This window comes from Mustela erminea, chromosome 12 (genome assembly GCF_009829155.1).
Source record: "Mustela erminea isolate mMusErm1 chromosome 12, mMusErm1.Pri, whole genome shotgun sequence".
Lineage (NCBI taxonomy): Eukaryota > Metazoa > Chordata > Mammalia > Carnivora > Mustelidae > Mustela > Mustela erminea.
The window spans coordinates 12562022-12585870 of NC_045625.1; the positions used below are offsets into that span (position 1 = coordinate 12562022).

Genomic DNA, 23849 nt, shown 5'->3' on the forward strand with positions numbered 1-23849 from the left:
ACAATCAGAGAGAGAGGGAAAAGCAGGCTTCCCATCGAGGACAGAGTCTGATGTGGGACTCAATCCCAGGACCTTAGGATCATGACCTGAGCTGAAGGCAGAGGCTTAACGACTGAGCCACCCAGGCGCCCCGTTATTGTGGTTTTGATTTGCATTTCCTTGATGATAAGTGACATTGAGTATCCTTTCATGTTCCTGTTGGCCATTTATATGTCTTCTTCAGAAAAATGTCTATTTGGGTCCTCTGCCCTTTTTTTAATTGGAATTTCTTTCTCTTTGAATTGTATGAGTTCCTCGTATAATTTGGGTACTAACCCCTTCTATGCTCTATGATTTGCAAATATTTTCTCCCAATTGATAGTTTACCTCTTTCATTTTGTCGATTGCTTCTTTCCCTGTGCAGAAGCTTTTTATTTTGGTGTAGCCCCACCTGTTGGTTTTGGCTTTTGTTGCTTGTGTTTTTGGTGCCATATCCTGGCGCCGTCTCTTAAGCGCCTATGGGATCCTGACCAAGTCATCCCTCCCCTCTCCCGAGGCTTCAGCGCATCCTCTACCAATAGAGAAGATTAGATAGCATCACCGAGGACCCTTCGTCCACTAGTCTTTTGCGATTCTGTGAATTTGGCTTTGCTGGGTGTCCATAAAACTCCCCGCTAGAGTTAAAGAAAGTTCTGCACAGATTTCTGCTCTAAGCTTTCAGCTGGAGCACAAAGGGCCTCGTGTCATCAATCTTCTTCTTGCTAATGCCTGGTCAGGGCAGCCCGGGCTTGGCGAAGTGTGGATATCGAAGGCCATCATAGGGCAGTCCCCTCACCGCTGCCCACCCCCCACCCCCGGAGGGTGACTGAAGCCATGTCTGCACATTCCTTCCAGAGTAGTCGTGCGGGGTGATCGGTTGGCTGAGACTAGCCAATATTGGCAGAGCCAAGACATCCTTCCTGTTGGGTCTGTCTAAAGCCCATTCAGAAAGATTCACATCTGAGCACCTTCTCCCCTCTCCTGACTATTTCTTTTGCTGGGGGTTCTCTTCCTGCGCTTGCTCACTTGACAAACTCTTCTAAGGTTTCCCTGCATCAGAGTTGATGTCACCGAACCTAAGACCTTTCCCGACCCCCGGCTCTCCCACTCCACCTCCCACTCCCCTGCACCCAGACCCATGGGCAGCTCCTCTGGGCCCGAAGCCCATACTTTCCTTCAATGATAGGACCCCAAAGCACAAATGTTCCTGGTTGAAAGGTAGTGAGACAAGCGTTTGGGGTTTAACCTTTGGACCCCAAAGGTTAAAATCCTTTTTAAAAAATTACTTTCTAAGTACGTACCTTGGGGAAATGGTTTCATCACTCTGAGCTTCAATTTCCTCACCCACAGCACCACGGGGCTGCGACGGGAATCACACTGTGTCCCTCAGCGAGCGGACATTTAGTTGTCCGTTGTCTCTGCTGCACGGGGGACCCTGGGGCGCCAGACCCTGCTCAGAGGCGTCTCCATCCCCCACCATCCAGCACAAAGGGGACTCTCAGGCATTTGTGTGAAACGCGTGAATATTGAGAGCAGTTTCGCAGTCTTCGATGGAAATTTAAGCCAGTGCTAAGATTGCTTAGAGTGTTCTGGGTGTTGTTGGCATATTAGAAATGTGAAGGTAGGCTTATTTTAATTTTTCATAAAAACCTAATCTCGAGACTAATCACCTCACTCTTTGGTGAGAGATCATTTAGGAGAGGAAAAAAGTGAAGACTTTGAAGAGAATCCCAGTTTGGCTTGACTTTTTTTCCCCCCTTAGATATTTTTTCCTCTCAGAGACAGCCCTCTGCATTAATACTTTGCAAGAGTAGAAGCCCTTTTGTCTAATTTTCTAAACTTCCATTTGGCCCCAAATACGTTTAATGTTTTAAATCACAGCTGTTAGAATCTTGCTCCTTTGCGGCACTGATTTATTATGTGGAGTTGTGAGATGAAGATGATCATTAGCGAGCCGCTGCCTGGATGTGCTTCCCCCTCTAACGGCAAAGCTTTTAAAAAGAAAAAGTGAAAGAGGTAAACATTTTTCTGGGAGACTATTTTAAAGGTCAAGAAAGCCTTGCTTCCCAAAGCGAGTAAAAGGTCATTGTTCACCCTTCAATTTTTGTCCTTTCATTTCATTCGGCAAAAGTTCTTAGTGATGTCGCCTTGGTCACTTGAGGACATGTCTCATTTTCTCCCAGACAATAGGGGCCCCAATCTTGACTTCGGTGCCTGTTTCAAAAGGAAATTATGAAAATTGCTTTGCCTGTGCCTCCTCTCCTCGTCTCCAAAGAAACGGAGCGATCCCTGGAACTGTTTCTCGTTCGGCTTCTTTTCTGTGTCATTGCCTTTTGCAGGAGCTCTTTCAGGGAAACAAGGCGGAGGAGAGATTTCGGGGCGAGCGGGACGCAGTGATCGGGTCCTCTAGCTTGTTAATGAACTCATTCTCGCGTCCTTTCCTGCCCCTCAAGCACACACCCCCTCTTCCACCTCCTTCTGAAACTCACCCCACATGTTTCCGAAAGAGTTAGAAGACCAGGATAAAAGGATCTGTTTGGCTAGGGCAGATCTAGTAATAGTGCTTCTCTGTCCTTCTTGGACCTGATGGCCCCCTTTTCATTTTGACGTAATTTCAGGCTTACTGAAAAATTGTAAGGATAATGAAAGAATTTCTACACACCCTTCACTCAGATAACCCCAAATGTTAACATTTCACCACATTCGTTTTCTCCCTGTCTCCCTCCCTCTCCCCTTTTTGAGAGCAAGTTGCCTACGTGATGCCCCTTGACCCGGAAACACGTCCATGTGTGTTTCCTGAATAAAACATTGTCCTTCATCACCACAAAAGCATGAAATTAACATCGATCCCATACTCTTGTCTAATCTAATCATATTCAGAATGGATCCGGATTTCGACAGCTATCCCCGTACTGTATAGTGAAAGAACCAGATCCGGTTTTGTCTCCGAAGCCTCCGGTAATCGGGGAGAATGTCCTAGTCTTTCTTTGTGTTTCATGACTTTGGCATTTTTGATGAGTACAGGCTAGTTGTTAGCAGACTGCCCCTCAATTTGGGTTTGCCTGGGGTTTCTGCATTATTCACTTCAGGATCGGCATTTCTGGCAGGAACAGCCCAGAAGCAGGGTCGTGTCTTTCTCAGGGCTATCATCCAGAGGCATGTGATGTCAACGTGTCTTCTTACTGGTCATGTTCACTTTAATCATTGGGTTAAGTGGTGTCTGCCAGATTTCCACTGAAAAATTACTATTTTTCCTTTCCGAATTAATAAGTACCTTGTGGGAAGAAACTTCAAGATGGTATAATATCCCGTTACTCCTCTGATTTTCACCCTCTCATTTGAACCTCTATTAGTAATCCTTGCCTGAATCAGTTATTATTGTGGTGGTTACCACATGGTGATTAGCTAACCCCATCGTTCCTTCTACATTCATTCATTGAGTTTCTACTGCAAGGAAGAACGTTGTCTTCCCGTGTGTGTATCTGGGGAGGTATGCATGTATGTTAGTGTGCACTCGTGGATTCTTATTTTATCCAGTGGGTTATAACCCTTTACTGTCACGCTCCAATAATCCAAGATGTGGCCAGTGGAGTCCTGTGTCCTTGTAGCACTTCCTGTTCTTCTGTGAGCGCTCTCTTACTTTTGCCACAACAAGATGTTCCAGGCTTTTCTTATCTGTTCCCTGACCTAGACTTGGAATCAGTCAACTCTCCAAGAATCCCTAGTTTCTTTTGGTGGGTGTGAAGTGTGCTCCTTGCCACCAGGTATCATTCCAGTGCCTTCCCCTTTTGTAAAAAGTATTTTGTGGTATTAACTTTACTATCCCGGAATGAAACATGATCCACCTACACACATAGTTTAAAAACAGAGTAACACTGGAAGTGTTCTCTAAAAGAGAAAATAAGGGGAAATGTAAACAGCTCACTAAGTGAATGCTTTAGCACCATTACTCTGGAAGACATAATAAAGTGATGAAATGTTTGCACCTCCCTCTGAGAAGCAGTTTTGGATATAAGTAAGACAATTTGATGAAACATTATGGCGTCTCTGTCTCTTGATAGATACATAGATAACACAAGCTGCAATGCTATCAGTAAGGTGACGTTTCTGAGCTATTGAACCACTCTTGATAAAATTCCAGGGAAAGAAAGGGCAAAGCATAGTTTTCCCTCTATTTACACAATTCCTGCATTCCTGGAAAACTGTGAGACTTAAATCACGTAGACAATTCTTTTTGTTTGTTGGTGACACAGAGTTGGGTTCTAGGCTCGCTTCCTGTCCTCTACAGGCAAGTCTCTGACTTCATGAGTCAGAGTGTGGGAGGCTCACCCTCCCCCCACCCCCCAGCCGTGGGGTCTGCCACTCAGGCCCCTGGCCACGGAGTGCCGGCAATGCTCTCTGTTCACCAAGACAAGCAAAAACACTCCCTAGTGAAATTTCCAAAACCCTCCCTAGGTGGCAGTGCCAGCCCCTCAAGAACCGCTGATCCTTCTCTGTGGGACAGAGCAGTTCCATCTCTCTTCCTTAAGAAACACAAATGCTGTTATATGGCTTGGAGGTGTTTAATTTTTAACACTTTTCAGAATTAATGTCTAACATTATAAGTTTCCCGGACTCCCATTTTACTTTCGGAATGAGGATGAGCCTGTCTCTCTGCCCGGGTGGGGAAGCAGCCTCAGGTCACTGCCTAGGGTGGCCCGAGCTTGCACGCAGGGAGGGTGTCCACGCTGGGTAGGAGGGCTGTGACCTGTCACAGCACAGTGCCATCCTGCAGGCAGTCTTGTCATGACCCTTGTTCTCCAAAGAACGTATGGAAAGATCCCTGGGAGCCTGAAGCAGACAAAGACCTCCACTGTACAGATGAGGAAACTGAGGCCCAGAGAGGAAGCAGACTTGGCCATGTCACGCTGTTCGTCAGAGATACTAATTAGGCTTAGAGCTAAAGAAGTACCGAAGGCTGGAACGACCCGAGAGAACATCCCGGCCACTCTCTTCTGGATGAATCCCCTCCACACCCGGACAGGTGCCCAGCCTCCAGCCTGCACTTGATCATTTTCAGAAATGAACAATTTAATATTTTCTGAGGCAGTTCATGCCGCCGAAGACTGTTGTAAATTTCTAAATTATTCCTGGGTTGAGACCTTTCTACGGGATCTCCTCTTCTCTTTCCCATTCCCCACTGGGTACGGTTTGGCACTGTGGGTCCCACGGAACATGTATGTTCCCTGTAGACGCAAAGACAGCAGGCATCTTGGGAATCTCCGAGTCGTATCCCTGTGTCCTGAGCTTTCTCAGCTGCTGGCTTTGACATTGTACTTGACATTGAGATTGGTTGATGAAAAAGCCGGAGTTCTTGTCCTTATGAAGCTTTCAGTGTAGCTGGAAGGCCGTTACTACACAGGTACTGGACACAAGGCTGATGTGAAATACCCCTACTTCCTTTTCCAAAGCAGTGTAGACGAAAGAGGCTGGGCTCTGGAACCAGCCATGCTTGCACTGACTCTGTCCACGGCTGCATGTGTGGCCTTGCGTTATTCTTTGCTTCCTGCTCTGAGCTCTGTTACACCCTCCGTAAAACTGCTGGCAGATGAGCACTCCATAGAGTGTTAAATAAGAGCGTTCCAAAGCGCCCAGCACCGCGGTACTCGGTGCATGGTTATGTCTTCCTCTTGCTCTTTCTGTTACCCCAGTGTGACACGTTTGAAGAAACTTCCAGATATTTGGGAAGGCCTTACAGCTCAGAATAATATGATTTATCAGAGTAAATGCACCGAGATTTATCTCTGCTTCTCTTGGACTCTACCCTTTGGTAGATAACCCGGTGATACCTGAAAAGTTGTATGGACAAAACACCAATGAGGAGATCGTGCCTATTAGAATTCAAGGGAAAGACAAAATAGTAACCTGTCTCTCAGATGAACTGTTGTATGTTTAATGTTAAAATGTATATTGACTAGTGTCCCCATGGACAAAGATAGCCATAGCACTGTCTTCTATATTGAAATTATAATCAGCCCACCTTATTAATCTGAATATATGTGAGCTCCTGCTGGTGTTCTCCAAGTATAGTACATTTATAAAGTGTTCTGTGGTCATGCAAGTGTGGAAAATGCTGGACCAGAGAGATTTGTTATAATCCCCATTTTGTGGATGAAGATACTGAGGCTGTGATGTTAATGAGTGCCCTACTATGTCTTGTACATCTCTCTCTGTGGCCTCTCAATTTATGGGATTCTGTCCTGATATCCTGAATGCTGTCCTGTTGTCGTTGTCGCATCACCAGCCTGTCTTTACAGGTCATAGGTGAGGTCTTCCCTAGAAAGGGTGAACTTCCCAGTGTCAGTGTTAGGGGATTTCTTCGCTGAGCCTCCAGGGAACGTAGGTGTGTCCCCAGGTATCGGGGAGTGCTGCCTTCCGCCAAACGAGGACACACTGCAGAGCTGCGTGGCACTGAGATGAGAATCAACAATTCCGTAAACAGAATTACGGCTCGTTGCATGCTCCTCCCTGTGTTTATTTCCCTTCTGCTCTCCTTGAGTCATTAATAACGATCTTTAGAGCTTGGTCCCTTCTCGGCTGTGGGCAAGTAAGGACAGAGTTGGAGCCCAGGCCTGGTTCAGGGCATTAACAAGGATCAACTCCCCTCCTGTCCTAAGTCCACTGTGATGGAGACAGTGACTAGAGAGATATCCCCAAAGGGCAGGTGGATTGGTGGGGGGCAGTCAGGGGAACCTGTTCCCACACAGAGTGTGGCCTCCGGTACCCCTCTCTGATTTATTAAAGAAGCAGGGAAGTTTCCTTATACCTGACCACGGAGGTCAGGAAGGGGATGCTGGGCCGACAGTGCCTGTGAAGCCTTTGAGAGTAGGCAAAGGTCTTGTCCAGTGGCCACTTGCTACCATTGAACTAAAGGGAGGTGGGGGAGAAACAGATAGTGTTTATTCAAGGAGAAGTGGCTTATAAAGCTGGCCTTCAGTGGCACGGTAGGAGTTCCCTTGTAGACTCAGCCCAGCTTGGCTTCCAACCAGCACACTCATTTGGAACACCACAGAGCTTCACGGTGATCAAAGGCACGTAAAAGTAATTCCTACATGTCAACACCTTCATGCTCCTCGAAATTTAAACCAGCAGTTGAAATCCGGAGGCTTGCAGGAGATCCTGTTCTCACTCTCCTGGTGTAAATGATCTGACGAGTTCCCAGAAGGGCACTTGGCTGCCAGGCCAGGCTCTCAGAGGGGATTGGCTTCTTGGTTGGTCGGTTTAGATCCATTGCTGTTCCGGTAGTGATCAGAGCTCTCACCCAGGAGCCCAAACACTGCGCTGCGGTCCTGCCTGCCCAGTGACCTTGAGCCAGGCAGACCCAGCATCGGGCCATGCGATTGGTACTCAGGGCAGCAAGTGTCCAGGTTCATGGCCCTGGTCCCCAGGGTCATCTCAGGCTTCCCTACCTCATCCCCACTCTCCTATTCCTGCCCTCCTGACATTTGACCCACCTCGTCCTAACTGTGATTCGCAGTCATGTCATCTGTGACTTCTCTGGATCTCAGATCCCTTATTTGTAATGTTATTAAAAATGACATTACACACATACACAAAACATATTAAAGAACAAAGCAAAAAAAAAAAACATTTTAGGCAAAATTGGCAAAGGGGGGTGGGTCAAAAGGTACAGACTTCCAGTTATAAAATAAATAAGTCACAGGGATGTAATGTATAGTGTGATTGCTGTAGTTAATAATACTGTATTGTATATTTAAAAGTTGCTAAGAGAGTAAATCTTAAAAGTCTTCATCTCAACTCATTTATCTTAAAAATTGTGTAACTATGTGCGGTGATGGATGTTAACCAGAACTACTGTGGCGATCACTTTGTCATATATACGTATATTGAATCGTTATGTACATCTGGAACTAATAGAATGTTATATGTCAATTACATCTCACTGAAAAAAAAAACCATAGAAATATAGAATATATATTTGACTAAGAGGTGATAGCCAGTAAACTGAAACTCTGCCCCCAAAATAATAATAGTGAACATTTATCTAGCACTTAGTACATGCCCAGCATCATTCTTTTAAAATTTATTTATTTATTTTTTAAAAGATTTTATTTATTTATTTGACAGACAGAGATCACAGGTAGGCAGAGAGGCAAGCAGAGAGAGAGGAGGAAGCAGGCTCCCTGCTGAGCAGAGTGCCCAATGTGGGGCTCAATCCCAGGACCCTGAGATCATGACCTGAGCTGAAGGCAGAGGCTTTAACCCACTGAGCCACTCAGGCGCCCCTAAAATTTATTTTTTAATTTATTCTTTCTTTTTAAAAAAAGTTAAATTTGATTAGCCAACATGTAGTACATCCTTTGTTTTAGATGTAGACGTCAGTGATTCATCATTAGCACGTAACACCCAGTGCTCATCACATCGTGTGTCCTTTAATGCCCATCACCCAATCACCCCATCCCCGCACCCACCTCCCCTCCAGCAACCCTCAGTTTGTTTCCTATGATAGAGACTCTCATGATTTGTCTCCCTCTCCGATGACTTCCCATTCAGTTTTCCCTTCTTTCCCCTATAAGTGAAACCATATTACCCTCCAGGTCCATCCACGTTGATATAAATGGTAAGAGTTCATCCTTTCTGATGACTGTGTAGTTGTCCATTGTGTGTGTGTGTGTGTATGCCACATCTTTATCCATTTATCTGTTGATGGACATCTCAGCTCTTTCCATGGTTTGACTGTTGTGGACATTGGTGCTATGAACACTGGGGAGCAGTTGCCCCTTGGGATCGGTGCATCTGTATCTTTGGGGCAAACACCTAGTAGTGCAATTGCTGGGCCATGTGGTAGCTTTATTTTTAACTTCTGAAGAACCTCTCTACCATTTTCCAGGGTGGCTGCACCAGCTTGCATTCCCACCAACAGTGTTGGAGCGTTCCCCTTTCTCCACATCCTCACCAATATTTTTTGTTTCCTGACTTGTTCATTTTAGCCATTCTGACCGGTGTGAGATGTCTCATTGTGGTTTTGATTTGTATTTCCTTGAGGCGAAGTGGAGCATTTTCTCATGTGTCTGTTGGCCATCTGGAGGTCTTCGTTGGAAAAGCGTCTAAACATGTCCTCTACCCATTTCTTGGCTGGATTATTTGTTCTTTGGGTGTTGAGTTTGATAAGTTCTTTATAGATCTTGGATACTAGCCCTTTATCTGTAATGTCATTTGTAGGTATGTTCTCCTGTTCCGCAGGTTCCCTCTTAGTCCTGTTAACTGTTTCCTTGCCAGCACTACTTTTTTTTTTTTTTTAAAGATTTTATTTATTTGACAGAGAGAGATGACAAGCAGGCAGAGAGGCAGGCAGAGAGAGAGGAGGAAGCAGGCTCCCTGCTGAGCAGAGAGCCGGAGGCGGGGCTCGATCCCAGGACCCTGAGATCATGACCTGAGCCGAAGGCAGCAGCTTAACCCACCGAGCCACCCAGGCGCCCCGCCAGCACTACTTTTTAAAAGAGCTTCACGTATATTAACTTGTTCAGTCCTCAAGACATCCCTTGCGAGGGATTGTTATTATAGATACATTATTTCATTACATCCATGAAACAACTGAGGCAGAGAATTTAGGTGTTTTGCCCAAAACTATTGCCGAGGAAGCCTTCACAGCCATAGAGGTGAGGAGCGCCGAGAGCAGCAGAGGACAGTCAGATGTGTTAGGAGGTAGGAAGGTCAGAATTTGGTGACCTGATAGGGCGGGTCATGCGCAAGAAGGTGCACGCCAGGGTGACTCCCAGACTTCTGGCTCAGGGACATGGGTGGATGAGGGCACTGTTCACTGATACGGGGAACACAGGAGCAATAGATTGGAGGAAAGAGACAATGGATTTAGTTTTGGCCATTTTAATTTAATTTATTTATTTGAGAGAGAGAGATCACAAGTAGACAGAGAGGCAGGCAGAGAGAGAGGAGGAAGCAGGCTCCCTGCCGAGCCGAGAGCCCAATGCGGGGCTTGATTCCAGGACCCTGAGATCATGACCTGAGCTGAAGGCAGAGGCTTAACCCACTGAGCCACCCAGGTGCCCCTTGGCCCAGCTGAATTTTTGATGCCAGTGGAGATGTCTCATTATATGGGTCTAGAGCTCAAGAGAGAGGTGTGTGCTGGAGATAAGAGAGTGGGGAGCCAGCTACATTCAGGGTACGGTCACTGAAGTCCTGGGAGTGCTTGAAGTCACCCAGGATTCACATCGGAAGTCATGCTCCTTGTCATCCTGGACATCGAACAAAGGAAGACGGGCCAGGGTGGGTTCCAACTAGCGTTTGCTGAATCCCACTCCCTGAAGGTTCCATGCTACGTGGGGGACAGAGGAGGGCGGGGAGCTGTTTTCCCGGCCTTCAAGGACTTGGCATTAAGTTAACTCACCCCCTTTTTTGTAGGACTGAGACTGTGGGGAAAAGCTCTGGTTACAAAGTATAACACTGGAAATGTTCTTACTCATCCCATAGGGTTACATCTCATGGTTGCATATAACATGCATAGCCCAGTGCCTGGTGCTGATCCGCATTGCTGATGCGGGTGCTGTTACCGCCAGAGGGGCATGGTTTGAATGTGGCAAAATATGACACCGAGAATGTTGTTTTAAGGTCAAGGGGTACCGTATGGTAAGAATGCAAGCGATATCAGGACCATGGTGTTGGGAAGAAGGAAAAGCTAGGGCTGGTAATCAGAAGTGCTATTGATTAAAATGTGGTCAAAGACATTTGGAGGTGAACAGAAGATTCTTTAGCCTGTTCATTAGCAGAAACCTCTCAGTCCTGAAAAACGAGTTTAGCTGGAAAGAGCACTTTCTCAGGTATCAGGTGTTGTTGTATTCCAGGTGGGATCAGCTACATGCCTTCTGGGGTCTCAGGAGGAGCCTGTGGGCAAGGGAGGTAGGAGAGTGGGGCCTATGGGGCCAGGGAATGACCTGAGGCTGTGGGCTGGACTCTGCTGGGGTGAATGGGAGGCTGCTGGGGGAGGGGAGCAGGGAACAGCTGCGGGTCAGGAGACAGGCCAGTCCCTGGGGACTGAGCTTGCTGTAGGATGGCGGAGTCGGCGTTAGATTCCAGCCAAGTAGGTCAGGGAGGAGCCGCCGTGTGGAATCTGGAGGATGATCAGGAGACCAGGGCAGAATAATAATAAAGTAAAATGAAACCAGAAGTAGTACTATTAAAAAAAACAGTCCTGCGTTAAATAGAAATGCAAGAGCGTGTTGAATCCTCACGGCAGCGACAGGAACTCGGCGCTGTCTTTCCTGTCTTCTAGGTGGGCATACTGAAGACACACGGGCTGAGTCACTGGGCCACGGCTCAGCTTAGGAGAGGCCAAGTTGAGATTTGAACCCAGGTCTGTCCAGCTCCAAAGCCCACGCCCTCTGCTCTGCGGCTCCCCATAGACTCTCGAATACGCGCACCCGGTGGCGGGGTCAAGGGGAGCTGCCGCCGGGGGCCCTCCTGTACGCAGGCCCGGCAAGCCTGGTCAGAGCCTGGTAGGGAACCCCGGGAGAGATGGGGGCCTGGCTGGTGGGCCGGCTGTCCTCGTGTCCTGTCTCCCGGCGTGGCGGGGAGGCCCCGGAGGAAAATGGACAGTGTCGCCACATGACTGGTTCCTTCCTGTTAAGCAGGTTTTATAGTCCCAGGTGTGTTCTAGAGGGGCTTTTTGATTGCTCACTAATGATGGATTGATTATGGCCCACATGAAGTTGCTGCTCACTGAGAGTGGGACCCATGAAATCACATTGACAACAGGCTGGACCAGGGTGACTTCCGTGGAGAGGCTCCCCTCTGTCTTCGTGATCGTCGCGCCAGCTGCCTGGAGGCTGTGGTGCTGTGTCCCCGTGGCGTCTCGCTGAGAGCGTCTTCAACACACGAGGCAGCTTGGGCCTGGGGTGCTGCTCCGGGGTCGCCTTCCCAGGGGCGGCTGCAGGCTCCGTTCTCTCCGGGCTCCCCTTCCTCTGTCTCCCTAGAATGGAGGCTTGGAGACTGAACACGGCGATCACTCTGAAAAGCATCCAAACGTATTCTAAGACCAAACGAATGTTATTATTCAGAACGAGGAGAGAGAACTTATTTCCAGGTTCTTTCTGAAAGACCGCTTCAGATGACTGAATCAATTATAGTGAGAAGAACTTTGGGTTAGAAATCGGAGTTGTGTTTCGGGTCACTAGTTGTATGGCCTTGAGCAAGACTCCAGTGTGTGTGTGTGTGTGTGTGTGTGTGTGTGAGAGAGAGAGAGAGAGAGAGAGAGAATGAACTCCTTCCTGGGCCCAGCCAGGCTCTGTGGCTGTGTGGAATCCCTCTTCTCACACCGGCTAGCCCCAGCCAGAGCAAGATGAGTCCTGCCCTGCGTGGCTATAACTTTGTCTTCCTATGTCTGTCTCCCTCCTTACTTTGCCTGTTAAACAACAGGCCCCACATGTTTACTGCTTTGAGTTTTCCCAAAGAAGGCAGTTGTCATGGAAAGTTCACAGGCTTTCTGAATCTGACCAGCTTGGTTTCCAGTCACTTTACTGCTACTCTGCGGTGTGACTTTGGCCTGGGACTCCACCTCTCGGAGTCTCTATTTCCCCGCAGGATTGTTGTGAGGCTTCAGTAGACGAGGACCACAACGGTCATAGCACAGAATGCGTGTTTCACCAGTGGTCGTTTAGAGGAAACTTACTTGCTAAAATAATTTTGTTTCTACAGGAGAAGTCGCCTTATCTGGCAGTCTCTCAGCTACGTATCTGTTAAGTAATGTTCCCGCCGTTTATAAAGGCTGTAGTAATCAAGCTTCTTAATGGTAATTTTGTAAAATATTTAGCAGGCATCCACCCCGCTACATAACAGGGAATAGCGACTAAAGTAAGGCGTGGTCTTTAGCCTCAACAAACACGTCCTTGAGTGGGAGAGACAGAAAAATAAATAATAATAGCCCCGTATGTTTGCTCAAGCCCTTTACATTCTTTACCTGATGCAGTCCTCACAACAGCCCTACGGCAGAGGCACTACTATTGCTCCCATTTCTCAGGTAAGCAAACTGAGACACAGAGGTATGAAAACTGTGGAGGGCTACCTAGCTACTCAGGGGCAGTGGTGCTGGGCTTCGTAGCCCTGCAGGTGGTTGGCTGTCATGTCCATGTTCTTAGCTTTCATAATGCACAGTACCTAAGTATGTTCCTATAATGCAAGATCGCTATCAAGTTAAGGACGCGTGAGCCATTATAATGTGATGGAGGTGTGCTGTGGAAAGGTGAGCGGCCACAGCCCTGGGAGCACAGAGGACCAGAGTGGCCTTTCGGCCTGGAGGGTTGTAAGCCAGGGAAGGATTCTCAGAGGTGATTCTCAGAGCACACCGAGTGGGGCCTTGGAGGCGGAATAGGAGCTCTGCCAGCAAAGAGGGGGCAGGGCTGGGTGGAGAGGGTGGGAAGCGTTGTCAAGGTGTAGGGGTGAGAAAGCGGGACAGAGGGGAGGCAGGGGGAGGCCCTGAGTCTGTGGCAGGCGAGGGCTAGCCTGCCGAAGAAGGAGGGCCTTGGAAGCCATGCCCAGGACTTGTGCATGCGAGGCCGGCTACCACACCTGGGGACTGACTCGTGGTATTTCTTCTAAACTGTTCAGATAAACCCAGGATACCCATCCGTCATAAAAGGAACGGAGGTTTTTGTATTTGCTTTTTTAATTTGCCACTCAAGTTTCCGTCACTGGAACTCTTCAAAAGCGAGGGAGTGGTGAGACGTGTGCCCAGGCAGGGGCGGATGCTGCTCCTGCCGTGGAACCCGTCGTCCTCCCACTAACCACCCGCCGGAGAAGCTGGTTCGGATCCCCGTCCTCCAGTTCAAGATATTCCACGTCTGAGTTTAAAATCAGAGCCTTGAGTCTCACCTCTGCCAGACAGCAGTCTCTACTTTTGCTAACACTTCAAAAGGGACTGCGAGGGTCAGAATGAGCCCTTGGTATGAAAGACTGGACACGGCAGTCCGGTTCCGATGAGTGGGAAGCGGCTTGTGGAAGGATGCGAGGGAGTTTTATGTTGGCTTCATGGCTCGGGGAAAGTCAGTCAGTGGGCTGAGCTCCCCATCTCCCCCTCCCGCCCCACCCTGTGCCCCTTCCGGCCCCCCCCGTCTGTAAGCGGTGCCCCTCCCTGCTGCAGCCCCCTCTCTCCTTCACCTGCCTCCAGTCCCTGGGTGCCCCCGAGCCCACCTCTGCCTTACTGCCCCAGTCCAGCCCAGGCCTTCAAGACTTTACAGCCCTGAATCTTCCTGGGTCTGGTCTCTTTTCTTCCAAACCATCCTCCCCATGAGTGCGAGCTGTACGGTGGCCTGGTATGGTGGCCTGGCATCACCGATTTGAAAATCGACCAGCTGCCTGCAGACCGTGTACAAATAGAAGGCATTTCGTGACCTCCTCTGCTCCTCCAGCCTCTCGTTCCCCAGGCGGCCACTACTGTCCCTGCGGAACCAGACCCATCGTGGAGGCCACTGCCATTGTGCTGGGGCCTAATGGCCTCAGATGTCTCTCTGGAGCTCCGGCTGCAGTTTCCAGTGGCCGCAGAACCTCTCCAGTTGTGTGCCCTCTGGCCCGCGCCCTCCCTCTGTTGCCCCCTGTCCTCCCTGAGATCTCTCTCTCTCTCCCTCACCTCATCATTCAGCTCCATTGATTTTACCTCCAAAATATTCTCCAGCCGGCCTCCCCTCCCCACCCCCCCCCCCGCCCCCAGCCTCAGTTCAGGCTCTTTCTCTCTGCCCCCAGCCTCTGCCCCTCCAGGCCATTTTCTGTGCGGCAGCCAGAGGGATATTTCTAATTAAGTTGTTCCTTCTAAAGCCCTGCCACTTTAGGACATGGTCCAGACTCCCTAGAATGATATTCAGGGCCCTTCCCTGTCAGGCCCCACCTCATACCCAGCCACAGTCTTCTTCCGTCCCCTCATTCACTACAGACAGGGGCTCTGGAATCTGACGGTTTGTGCTTAAATCCTCATCCTAGTGGCTGTGTGACAATTGGCAAGTTAATTAACATCTCTGGGCCCCCATTTCCTTAGCTGTAAAATAGGGTTGTGGAGGATTAAATGAGATGATACACTTATGAGTGCCCAGGGGCTGTGTGTGAAGCTTGTTGTTAGCTGGCCCCCGGCAGATCTCACTGGTGAGATTTCCAGTGCACCCCCCACTTCACTGCTCGCTGTTCTCCAGCCACTGGAACCGTTTGTACTTGCGCCGACAGAGCGCGATTTCTCCTACTTTTATAAACCCCGCTGCAGCAGAACCTGCCCGGTTCTTCCTCTTGGCAGCACCTGTCTGCCTCCCACTCTGCAGCTTTTGGTCTGGCCCTCGGTGCCCTAACTGCGAGCTGCTCCCTCCTCAGCTGACTCAGAGATCACCTGGAATGCCGGCCATAGGGATTTGCCCTGGGAGCAAGGCTCGGCCCACCGAAGCTGGAAGGAGCCGGACCCTGCACGCATGTGCTTTGTGACATGGGCTCGTCTTCCAGAGGCTTCGTTTTACCCCTGCCTTCAACACCGAGGGTCTCTCGGTTGCTGAGGTTGGATGCAAATCTACCTGAGTGACAGAGGAGTGCTCTAAACTGCCTTTGACCTCCCTGGGATTGCACACACCATATTTCCTCAGAAGCTGTCCTCTTAGCTGCCCCTAATGGCTAATCTTGGTTTGTGGCTTAGGATTCCCATTGCTGAATTTCTCTTTCAAAATATTTTAGGTCGCCCAGACGCCCAGCCAACTTCCTCAAGTGCATCATAAATCTCCAGTCCAGATCTCCCACTCTTGTAGACCCTCCCGAGGCTCTCATCACGGTGGCGGGAGCTCTCCGCTGATTAATGTCACTTGCGTGTTTGTAACACAGCCTTCAACTGTGGTGATGTCAAGATAAATCATTGTTCAGACCCTGGGAGTCGGCAGAAGCCAGGGACCTTAGTGTGCCCTCTTTATTTTATAGTTGAATACAACAAAGCCCAGGAGAGCTTAGGTGACTTACTCAAGGTCACACTGTCGGAAATTACCCAACTAAACTGGGGCTAGAATCCACATTTTCTATTGTTTTTTGTTTTTTTTTTTTAAAGATTATTTATTTATTTATTTATTTGACAGAGAGAGATTACAAGTAGGCAGAGAGGCAGGCAGAGAGAGAGAGAGAGAGAGAGAGAGAGAAGCAGGCTGCCTGCCGAGCAGGAGCCCGATGCGGGACTCGATCCCAGGACCCTGAGATCATGACCTGAGCCGAAGGCAGCGGCTCAACCCACTGAGCCACCTTTCTTTCCAACTCATCAATAACTATTTAGTTTCTTTATTCTACTAAACATTTTAAAAAATTTTTTTAAATTGTGGTAAAATCCGCACAAGGTAAAACTCGCCATCGACACCATTTTTAAGTGGACAGTTGAGTGGCCTCCAACGCATTTACTCTCCTGTGCCACCGTCACCAACAACCGTCTCCAGAACTTTTTCTATCTCCCCGGACTGACACTCTGTGCCTCTCACACGCCAGCACTCTGTTTCTCCCTCTCCTAAGTCTCTCGTAACTGCTCTGCTTTCGGTCTCTGAGAATTCTGACTTCTCTGGGTACTTCATGTAAGTGCGACTGTTCAGCATTTGTCCTTTTGTGTGACAGCTTATTTCGCTTAGCATAATGTCCTCCAGGTTCACCCACTGTGGCAGGTGTCAGAACTCCCTTCCTTTATATGGCAGAATAGTCTTCTGTTGTATGTGGATAGCACATTTTTTTTTTTACCACTCATCTGTTGATGGACACTCAGACTTCTCCCACATTTTGGCTATTGTGAGTCCTGCTGCTACGAACGTGGACAAACACGTATCCACTCACCAAGAAGTATTCCTTATATACATTTAGAGACACTTGCTGCCGACCCTTGCTACTCATTTTTTTTTTTTTTTTTTTTTTTTGCCGTAATGGGAAATTGGGAAAATACAAAAAAGCACAGTGAAGAATAGAAAAGCCACAGATGTTTTTGTGGTATATATTTACAGGATTTCATATTCATGCTGCCCATAATTTTAGAAGTTTTATACATACTAAGAGAGAATTTTAGCAGATAGTCCCATCTGTGTAGTAGGGAGAACACTTGAAATATATTTCAAGAACAGAGAGCATGAACGCTGAATGTGACCTTGGCCAACCCTGGCCTTGTAGAGATGAGTTCATCTGAACTATGACCTTACTTTACCTTAACAGTCTACGGAGAGAGCTCTTTGTAGCAGTGCTTCTTTAAGACCACCTTGGTAGAGCAGGTTACTGCTAAGGGTTGGAATTTTGAATGAGGGGTCTTTTCCAGTCACATTTCTTCAATATCCACTAGGGGGCAGTAAAAGACACATTTTTCAATAGGCCCGATGCCTGCCAAGCAACCAGGCCACCATATCCTCTTTGCATCTCTTTGAGCCATCCGTGCCTAGTTACAAGATAATGGATTTCACGTCCAACAGCAGCGTTGGGTAAAACTGGAGATACCAGCAGCTGTAGCGTACATGCAGGTCTTTCTCCCATTCGGTCTGACACCAGTGCATAAAACTTCATTCGATATGTTGGTCCCCGATTGCATTTTTATTCAATTCACATTAGTTCAGTGGTTCTCAAGCAGAGTGAACATCAGAATCATCCCTCATGCTCTTTCCAAAGTACACATGCCCAGGTCTCCTCCTAGATCTATTAAATCAGAATTTCTGGGGCTGGGGCCTAGTTAGAGAGACTATATTTTTATTCTAGTCCATGTGTTCTTGCCAAGAACTAGTGCATTTGTTCTTAACTTTAATAACTGGGAAGGAAAGGGTCACTCTGGGGTAAAACCTCAGAGGAGAGGTGAATATGAATTCTGGAAAAATCTCTTTCCCTTATAAAAATAGAAGCCACTGAAGGATCTGGTGGCTGTGGGAACTCAGAGCTCTGAGGCTTCCTCATAGATTGTACCTATATTATAATAAGCCAGGAACCTGGGCAGAAGCTTCTGGAATGGGAGAGGCCCTAGCAAACTCAGCATCTGTGGTTGTAGCTCTGAGAAGGCCATGCTCAGGGTCCAGACTCCTCAGTGTGCCACCAGAGATCAGACACCCAACACTCTCTGCCATAGGGAGAGAATCTTCCCTATTATTCTAATATTTTAATAATTCCCTAATATTCAGGAAAAAGAGGCATTTACCTTTAACTTAGGAGAGGTAAGTGGGTGTAGAGAACCTGTAGTAAGGTCAGACGACTTTAGTTCTCCTACGAACCATTCCGCCAGCCAGTGAGGGGACCCAGGGCAAGTCATGCCCCCTTTCAGAGCCTCAGCTTCCCAGTTTGAATTATGGGAGGACTGGGTGGCACTGATCTCTAAGGATCCTCCTGGTTCTAAAATTTCAATGATTCTGTTAGTATTAATAATCATGATTTGTATGGTCCTACCCTGGCAAAGAACAGAAGAAATATTCGGTAATGCAATGAATGACAGAGACTATTGACCATGTAGTTTAATTTATTTAAGGCATATACACTGAATTCAAAGGAGAAAATATTGCTCCTCATAATATATTGAACTGTTAGTGTCTTGAGCATAGTAAAAGCTTTCCAGAGGGAAAAATTATCCATCAGTGCAAACTTGACATTTTTCACTTTTTGATCCATAACTGCCATTCCTCCCACATGCTTGTATTTACTGTGAAGGGCCAAATATAGGAATGCTTTGGATGCATATTAAATAACTACATACACGTCAAGGTCGTAGTTACAAGAAGGGCTCCGTGGAAGGCCCTGGGAGGCTTGCATTGATCTCTTGTGAACTTCCATTCCCGAATCCTGCTGACAAGGGGAAACAATTGATGTGGACCATTATTAAGGTTTTAAGTGTTTCTCCATTGTTAAAGATCTTTTACAAGCCCGGAGTAACCGATAGTGCCCAAGGAATTGGCAAAAGCTTCACTTAGAAATATAGGCTGGCCAGAGAGATAAGTAAAACCCAGAGTGCAGCTGTCCTGGGCTGAGCGCCCGCAGCAAAGGTGGAGGGCCGGGGTGAGTCCAGTGGGGGGGGGGGGGGGATGCCCCCTCCTCAGGCCCCAGGTATGGCTCGGAGTTACAGAGCCCAGAAGAGCCCAGAACGGGAGCTCCTGCACACCATGAGTTGCACTCTTTCCCATCCGCCTCCAGCTTCCTCCAGCTCCCCCGCCCCCTCCATGTCCAACTCTGTGCATTCTCCATGGCTGCAGGGCGGACCTGAGAGTGTCCAGGGGAAACTGGGTGCGCGTGAATTATGCAGACCTGCGGATCCAGACTGACTGGACGGGTCGAGTGCCCCGGATAATTCTGTGCGTGTGCCGCTGACCTGGAGCAGGGAAGACCGTCGATGGTACGATAGTCCGGATGCAGTACTAGCTTCAGAACCATCTCAAAGGACCCAAGGAGGATGGGCGGGGTCTGCTAGAGGAACCAAATAGGAGATCCACGCGGTAACACGAACGTTTCCCTGAGCTAGCTCCGCATTTGCTCTTATGCTCGGCCCTTTGCACATTTTAGTTTCTCTCCTCTTTACTGTGACCCCATAAGGGTAGGTTTTTGGGCCCCATTTTTATTTTTATTTTCCTTTTTTAAAAAAGATTTATTTATTTATTTATTTGAGAGTTAGAGTGAGTATGAGCCAAGGGAGAGGGAGAGGCAAACTCCCCGCTGAGCACGCAGCCTGGGGCAGGGCTCGATCCCAGGACCCCAGGATCATGACCTGAGCTGAAGGCAGACCCTTAATGAACTGAGCCACCCAGGAGCTCCTAGATGCCCAATTTTAAGAGGAGGAAACAGAAACCCAGTAGGAGAGAGGAAGGTGCAGACACTTTAGAGTCCCTGATGGAGATTCTAATCCCTGTTCCGCCTCTCATTTAGCAGACAAGTTACTTCTTCCTTAAGAAGCAGGAAGAGCTGGGCTTCCTGCTGCCTTTCCCGGCTCCGGTTCTGAGTGCTTGGACCTTTGCATTCCTTATCTCATTTCATCCTCACATGAATCTTACTGACAATCTTACTGCTCAGAACGATCTTACTGCCGTTCTGTAGGTGAGGAAGTCACCAGGAACTTAAGTAACTTGCCCAAGGTCACGCGGCAAGAGCTGGGCCAGGGTGGAGCCCTGGGGCAGTGGGATTGGTGCCCACATTCCGAACATCGGCTTTGCCCTCTCTGCTCCCTGTGCCGTGAGAAGAGAATCATATTCTGTGTGAGGGTCAGAGTAGGTGACTGCTGTCCAGTGCCTCATAGAGTCCCTGGCGCTTCGCAGGCACTCCTACGTGGTGCAAGGCCGGGCGCCTGGGTGGCTCAGTCGGTTAAACATCTGACTTCGGCTCAGGTCATGATCTCAGGATGCTGGGTTCGAGCCCCGCGTCGGGCACCCTGCTCCGTGGGGAATCAGCTTCTCCCTCTCCCCCTGCCTTGCTCCCCGCTCCGATCATGCTCTCTTTATAAATAAATAAAATCTTTTTTTAAAAATGGTGCTAGGCCATTTTCCTTCTCCTTCCGCCCCTCCTCCTCCTCACCATTAACACGTCATCGTTAGTTAAATGGCTTGCCCGGTATTAGACCTCACAACTGACAAAGACCTGGAATTTGGACCTAGGTCCTGTGACTGCAGACCTACAGCACTCCCGGTCCCCTTCCTAGAGGACAAGACTGAGGACAGATCTTAGGTACAGATCTCGATACCTAGCCCCATTGTTATCCGCCCCCCGCCCCGGTGCTTCGTGAAGACTCCCACGGATGGGGCTCACTTTATCACTCCTTCCCCAAACATTGGCTGAGGTCCTGCTCTGTCTTGGGGGCCTGGAGAGGAAAAGAATGTAATGCCAACTGTGCTTTTTTCCCCCACCAGGTTCGAATGGTGAAAGATGGCGACCCCTCCTGGAAGCCCACGTTCATCGTGAAACCTGACAGTGGCTGTCAGGGCGATGGCATCTACCTCATTAAAGACCCCAGTGACATCCGCCTGGCAGGGACCCTACAGAGCCGGCCGGCGGTGGTCCAGGAGTACATCTGCAAACCTCTTCTGATCGACAAGCTCAAGTTTGACATCCGTCTGTATGTCTTACTCAAGTCCTTAGACCCCCTGGAGATTTACATAGCCAAAGACGGACTCTCTAGATTTTGTACCGAGCCATACCAGGAGCCCAGCCCCAAAAACCTGCACCACACCTTCATGCACCTGACCAACTACTCCCTGAACATCCACAGTGGCAACTTCGTCCATTCGGACAGCACGAGCACGGGCAGCAAGAGGACTTTCTCTAGCATTCTCTGTAGGCTGTCTTCCAAAGGTGTTGACATCAAGAAGGTCTGGTCTGACATCATCTCCCTGGTGATTAAGACTGTCATTGCCCTGACTCCAGAGCTCAAAGTTTTCTACCAGTCGGACATCCCCGCGGGGAGGCCGGGGCCCACGTGCTTCCAGGTAACCGTTGCCAGTCCCAGCCTGAGTTCCCCAAACTTCACGGGACCTGTGGAGGGCCCCCTGGCTTCCTGTGGGATGCGGGGTGGGGGCGGGGTGGCCAGAGGGGGGTCCAGGGGGTGGGGGGGTGTGGGAGGGGGGAATTGCGGTGTGGCCTCTGTTGTTAAACCTGGGTCCAGCTTTTTATTTGCCAGTCGTGTGATTTGAGGCAAGTTACTTCCCTTTGCTCACCTGTAAAATGAGACAAAGAGTACCTCCCTGAGAGGATTCTTGTAAGAATTAAATGAAATAACATAAGCACGGTGCTTGCCATTTATTTATTCATCCTTCCTTCCAGCGTTTTGTACCTTCGTAGGGGGCCAGGTCTTGTCCCAGGTGCTGCGGAGATGGTCAGTCATGGCTCCCCCGGCCAAGGCAGGGAGTTGACTAATATGGGAGACAAATCCTTTAAAAGTGCCTCGTATGAATATGTCACAAGTGCTAGAGTAGAGGAAGAAATGGACTGATCACTGTGACGTTGTGGGACCCTCTGGCATTTTCTGGCTGGGCTGGGAAGCCTCTGCAGAAGGAGTGGCAGTTAGATGAAGTCAGAGATCCTGGATAGGGCTGGGGAGACAGTGTTCTGAGGGGGCATGTTCGCAGCCCTAGGGGGATGGGGGAGTCATGCAATTTGAAGAATTGAAAGAGGTTCGGTGTGGTTGGAGGGTGGGGCTTGAGACAGAGCTTGGAGGGTGATGAGGGAAGAGGAGGTGGGAGCTGTAGGTTGTGGCCGAGTTATGGAAGGCTGAGGGCGGTGGGGGCCCCATGGGATGTAGACAGGTGAATGGTGGGCTTAGATCTGCACATTGCAAATAACAAACCAGCTGCAGGGTCGGGAGTGGATTGGGCACTGGGAGCAGGGAGGTGGCTAGGGAACCGATTGCTCTCCTGTAAGCAAGAGCTTGTGTTCACTTGGACTGGGAAGGTCTTGGTGCTGGTGGAGAGAGTAGATCTGAGAGCCATGTAGCAGGTGGAAGGGCTGGGCTGGTGACTGATGGGGCTGGAGAGAGTCATGAGGCCGTGGCAGTGAGGGACAGGGGAGAACCAAGACGGACTCACAGGTGGCTTAGGCATTTGGATGGATGAACAGAAGCCACAGGAAAGGCTTGTGTGGGGAAGGTCAGGAAGGTCATGGACTTGAACATGCCCTTTACGAGCCCATGTGACATTCAGTTGGAGAGTTTGAGTGGACAGTTGGACATTTGGACCTGGAGTTCAGGAGTGAGAGAGACAGGGCTGGGCTGGGAACTCATCAGCGTTCACACAATGACCAAAGCCATGTGAGGCTGCAGAAGAGACGGGGCCTCAGAAGACTCCTGAGGGCACAGCTGTTTAGGCAAGAGATAGCTGGTGGGGCCTGGGGGAGGGGCCTGCACCAGAGGCCAACAAGAAGGGGCTTGAGATGTCGAAGGGATATCAGCAGAGGAAGCACGCCGAGCGCCAAGGAAGACGAGCTTGCAGAAAGAGCAGGCAGGGATCACCAGTGGCGAATGCCACTGGGCTGTCACACGAAACCAGAACTGAAATTGCCCACTGTGCTTCGTGACTGGCGAGGATGGTCTTGGAGGGAGCGATGGGGCCGGGGCCACAGTGTGGTGGCCCAAGCCAGAGCGTGGCCGGAAGGGAAGGGGGAGTGAGAGCAGCCATGAAGCAGGGTGAGGCTAGAGTCCAGACACTCTGTAGACAGCCGGGTCCCTGCCACCAGATAATCAGAGCTGATGGGAAGAAGGAGGACCTCTGGGACCCTCCCTGACTCATCTCTAAAATTACTCTGTGGCAGGTGAATATATAAAAAGAACACACAGAACCTGTCCGTAAGCTTTGGAGCAGAACAGCAAAATGGGCATCCCAAGCGCCACCTCCCGACCCAAGACTGTGCACCAGCTACTGGGCTTGTCCCCAGCCCATTTCCCTACCCACTGCTGCCCCCAGGGTCACAGTGTCTGGAATTTTATGTTTATCATCGCCCTGCCTTAAAAAATACCTTTCGTATGCACGAATGTTTCCCTAACAGTATATTGCTTTGTTTTGCTTGGGTTGCAGCTTTATACAAATGCTGCTATGAAGTAAACAGTCTTTCTCAACATTCTTTTCCACCGCATGTTGAGGTGGGTTGCTGGGTCCTGTTTCGTTTGCACCTGTTTTTATGCCGACACCAAAACACACGATTTGTTTGGGCTGCTTCTCGCCCTCCATCCAAGAACGTGGCAGGAGAGCAAGACGGAACAAGAAGGGAGGGGAGAGGCGGGCGGAGCGGGGGCAGCAGAATCTCTGATGGGGGGGCTGCTTATTTGATGGCCAAAGAGGAGGCTGGTCCCGAGGTGCAGGCTCCCAGAAGAGTGGCTCCCCCTGGGCACCAGTCAGCAGGATTTC

General features: G+C 49.2%; 1 protein-coding gene across 3 annotated transcripts in view; it reads left to right on the forward strand.

The window, feature by feature from the left end:
* The window catches only part of TTLL11 (tubulin tyrosine ligase like 11), a 225520-nt gene that overhangs the window by 70780 nt on the left and 130891 nt on the right, over window positions 1-23849 (forward strand). For all 3 annotated transcript variants that reach the window (XM_032306850.1, XM_032306851.1, XM_032306852.1), the window contains one exon: window positions 20865-21440. In XM_032306850.1, coding sequence (XP_032162741.1) covers window positions 20865-21440 — 576 coding nt within the window. The remainder of the gene's footprint in view (window positions 1-20864; window positions 21441-23849) is intronic.